This window comes from Balaenoptera musculus, chromosome 19 (assembly GCF_009873245.2).
Source record: "Balaenoptera musculus isolate JJ_BM4_2016_0621 chromosome 19, mBalMus1.pri.v3, whole genome shotgun sequence".
Lineage (NCBI taxonomy): Eukaryota > Metazoa > Chordata > Mammalia > Artiodactyla > Balaenopteridae > Balaenoptera > Balaenoptera musculus.
In genome coordinates, this window is record NC_045803.1 from 9,675,287 (window position 1) to 9,681,814 (window position 6,528).

Here is a 6,528-nt window from a genome sequence, read left to right on the forward strand (position 1 = left end):
CCCATTCTGAAGCAGCCTTTCGTGAGTACACAGAGAACACATAGTCTGCTGTGGGAGCTGGGTACACTTATCAAGTTCAGGAATCTGAGCTCTAAAACCAGACTGATATGTTCTTTGTCAACGCAAAACGCAACTGTCACTGGATCCAGGATCCCAATGGCCAACACTTAACAGCTTCCCCCTCTCAGCCACTGTGCTAAGTCCTTTATATGTCTGAACAGATTTACTCCTCCCCCAAACCTGGTGAAATAGGTTACTACTAGCCCCATTTTACAGATAAGCAACCCAAGGCACAGGGGTTTAAGACGCTTGCCCAGGCTCACGCTCTGGGAAGTGGAGGAGCCCGGACTCGTACCCAGGCCATCCGTCCAGCACTACTCCTCACCTCCAACCTCCATACACCAGACAGACGCTTCTGCTGCCTTAACTGGCAGGTTGCCTAGTGAGCAAGCTGATTAGAGGAATTTAGTTCCACTATGAACTTACAGAGATAGTTATCCATGTTGTATGTTTATCACTGTATTAACCATGTCTTTTATTTTCTGTACTCTGATGCTTTGACATCTGGGGGCTTGCTGACCCTTGAGGAACTGCCCTTCCCAGGGTTAGGCAATTCCTAGAGAAAGGGAACAATGCTTGTCCTTGAACGTGTTCTTCAAATGCAAACCAACCAACCAATCCAGAGCCCATGCCCCCAACTACCTTCTTTATTAAGCCCTCACACCCTGGGCCACCATCCACCTGCCCTATTCACTCCAGGGCCAGGTCCCAGACACCTAGGGACAACCCCTTTACCCCAGAGCCTGCTGAAATTATTCAGACTAGCCAATCCTGACCCTGCCTTCCCTGCCTCACCCATTCCTTCCCTGAAGAAACCACAATAAAATTCTTGTCCACAGTTCCCCCTCTCCCTCTCCCTCTGCCTCCTGACCAATCCTGGAGCTTCCTCGTGTGGCCCCCCCTGTGGTGTGACATGTCCCACTTTCTTGGGATCTGTGTTAGGGCACAGACTGTAGTCAGAAAGACCTGGGCTTCAATTTCTTTTGAGCTTTCCTGTGTGGCCTTAGGCAAGTCTCTTAACCTTTTTGAGCATGGCTTTCTTCAGCCATAGAATGAGAAGACGATCATGATAAAAGTAAAGTTCATAATCACTTAGCTCCTCTTCTGAAATCCAAAAAGCTCTGAAAGCTTTGCACCAAAAACTTTATCCAAAAAATGAAAAAAAATTGGAAGCAAAATCTAGACTGACATGAGGCTATTTACACTTTTAATTTATTTCACTTAATGTCAATATTTCTCTACTATTAGAATACTAATGGATATGATTATGGGAGCTGCCCAAATCCCCCGGAGGTGAATTACACAATATAAGCTATAGTGTCTGTATCACTTTTCTAAAACCCAACACTCTGAATTCTGAACCACATCTGGCCCGAGGGTTTTGAATTGGGGTTGCGGACCTATAGTCCCATACCTCAATGGATGGGAAGATGCAATGAATTAATGAATATGAAGGACTCTTCACAGTGCCTGGAACACAGGATAGCTGTTACTGTTTTTATTCCAGATAAATTGTTTCACTTTTCGCATCAGCCACTGGAAGCCCGTGAGATAGAAGAAAGCTGTGCATTTTGTGTTCTCTTGGCCATGAGATCTGATAACACCCCTTTTAAAAACAATGCAGCCCTGGAAAACTTCAGGCAACCCATGGAAGTGACTTTCAGAACATTTTTTTTAGCAACCAGATTGTTTTTCCAAATTAAATCTACCACGGATCCCCCAACATATCAAAGAGCATGCAATGATGGCATTAGCATCTATTTATTTTATAAGTTCATATTTGTATGATATAGCACCAACCACAAAGAACAATGAAGAGTTTTAATTGAACCTACGTTTGAAAATGGGGATTTACCAAGGCCACCTGCAGCCTTCCATCAGCCAGCACATCCAATCTACTTGGAGATTTCTGTGTGCCAGCCATGTCTTGACCCACACAGATAAGTAGCTTCAAATGGTAACCACTTTATGCAAGTTTGCATTACAATCTCAGGAAACTCTTCAACTGGTCCAGAAAAACTGGAAAGAGAAGTGGTAGGAGATTTGGGTTTTATGGGCAGCCTTGAACAACCACTCACGTTGTGTATACAAACGTGAATGTTGTATGGGAAACACCCCAAACCCACAAGAAGCATAAATGCCATCTTAATACTGCAATACGATGATAAGAAATGTCACAATGTCCTTTGTTGCTATACAATGATTGTGCCTTGATGGGAGAAAAGCATATGCCATAAGTGAATGTGCCTGAGGTTTTGTGTAGCCTTTATTTAAGCTCAGACTCTCAGGAAACAGAAACAAAATAGTACAATATTCTGTCAGTGAGTATGCCCAGGTTGGAAATTTGCAAGGAATACAAAGATCAGTAGAGAGCTACAATCTTCTAGACCATGGGTGCATTTGCAAGAAGTTCACATACATGTGTGGGGACGGCAGGAAAAGCTTTATCCCAACCATTGCACAAGACAAATGCTGTCAAGGCTGATGGTAGAAAGCCAGCTTGGGGAATGGACAGAAATCAGAGTCTTCAAGGTCTTAGGTCATGTCAAAGCAAGTAAACTCTAAAAATTCCTCTGTCTTGACACCTGCTGCGAATGCAAGGACCTAACGGGAGTCTCTAACTGCCTGAGGGTGGGAGGTCTGCCTGCATCCTGGCTGCCAAGGTCGGGTGCAGGGAAAGAACTTCCACCTTTTGGCTCTGCGAGCGGGGCAAAATGGGGCAGCCTTGCAGAAATAAGAAAGGGGTTTGGATGCTGGAATTCACAAACATGACTGATGCCCACCATCGTAATACACTGAGGAGTCTCCACCACTACAGTTTGGTAGGTAAGAATCTTGAGCCTGTCTCTCTGTGTGTAAATTGCATTTTTAAAAAGAAGCTCAGGGCTTCCCTGGTGGCACAGTGGTTAAGAATCTGCCTGCCAATGCAGGGGACACGGGTTCAAGCCCTGGTCCGGGAGATCCCACGTGCCGCGGAGCAACTAAGCCCGTGCGCCACAACTACTGAGCCTGCGCTCTAGAGCCCGCGAGCCACAACTATTTAGCCTGCGAGCCACGAATGCTGAGGCCCGTGCACCTGGAGCCCAGGCTCCGCAACGAGAAGCCACTGAAATGAGAAGCCCGCGCACCGCAACAAAGAGAAACCCCCGCACGCCGCAACTAGAGAAAGTACATGCTCAGCAACAAAGACCCAGTGCAGCCATAAATAAATAAATAAAATTTAAAAATAAATAAATTAAAAAGTTCAGCTCAAAAAAAAAAAAAAAAAAGTTCAGCTCAAACCTTTGCAAATCCCTGAACTAATGGAAGTTTGCAAACTCACAGGTCAGACATCCTGAGCAGGTGTTCTGTCTACCCACAGACACTTGGACTTTACTTGATTGTTTTTTTGTTGTGGTTTTTCCTCACCATTCTGGGGGACTCAGCTTATAGACTTGGGGACTATATGTTAAGTGTTGTAAATTGATTATTGTTGAAGGTGACCTCTTAATTATTACCTCCTTTTGACCATTCCCTGGAAGTCTTGCCTTTTGTTCTTTAGAGAGTTGAGCATAAGTTAGAGCTTCTGGGATTTAATTTGGGGAGACTCATACCCTCACCCCAGGCACCAATCAGAGCAGAAATGTCCCATGTCTGACCACTCCTGTAAGGGAGACCCAGCATGTAGAGAACAGTGACAGCTTTTTTCAGAGTCACACACAGAGCAGTGAGGTCCTCAGACGTGGCGAGGAGACAGCTCACTTTCTCAGTCATGGTTTCTGCTTGCCTCGTGCAAAAGAGTAGCCCACGCCGGACAAGTTTATGCCAGAGGCACATTCGAGGTAAATCCTTATAAAAGACAAAAACAGGTCTAAACTTTGCGATGACAGGATTTCCAGCAGAGCGCAAAGCTGGAGGGGTCTGGGCCTCATCCCCGCAATACACACACAGCAAGAGGGTTTGTCCCCAACATCAGGCCGCCGGGCATGGCGAAGGGGATAGTGGCCTTTCTCCCGAGCACAGAACAGATCTCCCTGACATGTTCTTCCTGCGTGGCTGTTCCTCAACTCTGGTAAGAGACCTTCTGCAAAACTTTGAAATTCCGAACCCTATTTCTCCTCTTCCACTTCCCGCGAACACGTGTTTACGCAGTCGCCGCAAGCGGCCCGCGGTCTCCATGGCAACAATCTGACTCGCTGCTCGGCTCCGACTGCGACTGCGCAGCTGGTCCCGCGGCGTTTCCGGGTTGTTAGACTTTGTATGCGGATCTTTGAAACTCTTCCTCATTCAGAAGTTACCCTCACCCACTCAAATAATACCCACAAGCATACTCAGGTGTCACTCCCACACTCTTAAGTGTTGTGCACAGCTACTCAAATATTACCCACTTGAGCTTATATACTCAAGTGATGTGATGCTACCCACATATCAAATGGTACCCACGCTCACTCATATGTATTGAAGTATTCAAAAAACAACTGAGATGTTACCCGCACCTACTCAAATATTTAATATGAGTGCCGCGAGGGCAAGGTTTGGGTCCGTTTTGTTCTCTGCTGTATTCCCAGTGCCTGGAATAGTGTCTGGTACACTGCAGGCAGGTGCCCAGGAAATATTTGTTGAATGAATGAATGATCCATACTCAACCAGATATTATCCACTCTGCTCAAATGGTACCTACTCGCACTCAGATGTACCCAAGTAACTCAAAAGCTACCCACTCACTCTGAGTGCCGTGAGGGCAGAAAGTTGCGTTGGATTTGCTCCGTTCTGTATCTCCAGCTCCTAGAACAGTGCCTGGGACATAGTAGGTGTGCAATGCACATCTGTAGAATGAATGAGTGAATGGATGAGTGACTCACACTCAACTAAGTCTTAACCACACCCACTCAGATGTCACCCGCAAGTTAACTCAGATAAAAATACCCACCTTCGCTCACACTAGTCAGATGTTACCCATTCTTACTGAAAAGTTACCCACTCCCTTGACTGGGTAACTCATCCTCACTCGCATTATTCACATTCACTCTCATCCCCTGAACTTACTCAGAGGGCACCCACCTTTCCAAGTCGCCACCCACGCCCACTCAGCTGACGCCCACCCTCATTCAGCCGCGCCCATGCCCACCCCAAGTCACCTCACAGCTTCTTGTCAGATGCATGGTGTCGTCGACGGTTTTTCTTGTGCTTCCGCTTGCCTTTCTTGCCATCTCCCTCCTTGCTCTCCTTCGTGGAGTCCAGAGGCGGCACCCCGTCCACCGCAGCAGTGGCCCCAGGCCCCTGTTTCTCCCCTGGCCCGGGCTCATAGCAGTTTCTGGCAGGAAGCTCTCTGGGGCCCGTCACTGTCAGGCACAGTTCCTGCCTTAGGACCTGGGCCACGTCTTCCGCCGTCCTGCCCTGGCTCTGCAGGAAGAGGTTCAGCTTGGTCAGGAATTCAATATCCTGCTTCTGGGGCATGTAGACCACTCTCCACATGCCGCCCTTGCCCTTGATCTCCCTGGGGATCACGGCATAACTGATGTCCTCTGCCAGCCTAATGATGGCGGCCTTGGATCTCTCTTCTTCCACAAAGGCCTTCCCAGCCACTTCGAACTTACCCAGAGGTTTTAGGGAGGCCTGTATGATCTCTTCGAATTCCTCATGGTTGCAGTTTTCCGGGATACCCAGGATCATCAGAGACTTGTAATTATCCACCTCAAGAGCCTTTGCATCCATGCTCCAACAATGCAATGTCCTTGACGCCGAAAAGCATCTTGCCCAGCTCTCTGAGGCAGCAGTACGCCCGATGGTGCACACCTGAGCTGCCTCAGGAATCCAAAAAGTTATCCAGGATGTCACGACCCTTTCCCAAGGCAACGAGAGAGGCCTCACGGGGCCTAGTTTGTCCACCTCAGCCAAAGATGCCCCAGGCCCTGCCCACAGGGCTGCACAGTGTCCAGCCTTCTGTAACCTTCCTCCCAGGGGGCTCTTGGGAATTCCTAGGGACTTACAGAGTGTGAAGCAGGGGTAGGTGTCTGCCGGCTAGCTCATGGATCCTGAGTCCTAGGCAAGGCCGCACCAGAGAGAGTATGAAGATGCTGGTCCCTCTTTCTGGCGGTGGTCCTCAAAGGTCTCACAGGCCCTGTCAGTCTCAGCAGATCTGGGACGGCTGATCGCCCTGGGGCTGCTGCCACCGGGGTGTCCCGCGAGGGTGCCCGGCAGGCAGGGCAGCTCATTCCTTGCCGCTGGCCCAGAGGCTAGCCTCACTGCCCTGTGGCCTGGCTAAGACAAGGATGTGGCCGCTGCACTTGCTCCCACAATGACATCACCGCCTCCTTCTGCTCTGCAGCTCAGCGGTCTCCATGGCAACTGCTAGAGCATTGCCTCTGCCATTGGCCCGGCCCGGCCGCATTTAAATCAGAGTCTGAGGGGAGTCATTCAGGGGTGAGGGGTCAGCCACCCGCCTTCAGAAGTACCCTCTCTTCTCCCTTGAGAAAATGGCTGATTCTA

At 48.8% G+C, this 6,528-nt stretch overlaps 1 protein-coding gene across 1 annotated transcript; it reads right to left on the reverse strand.

The window, feature by feature from the left end:
- Positions 1 to 3,341: 3,341 nt before the first annotated feature.
- Positions 3,342 to 6,299, reverse strand: LOC118885721 (paraneoplastic antigen-like protein 8C). Its single transcript, XM_036834649.1, is given in 2 exon segments — positions 3,342 to 5,745; positions 5,747 to 6,299. Coding segments are annotated over 2 exon segments (612 nt in total). The 5' UTR covers positions 5,792 to 6,299; the 3' UTR covers positions 3,342 to 5,178.
- Positions 6,300 to 6,528: the final 229 nt, after the last annotated feature.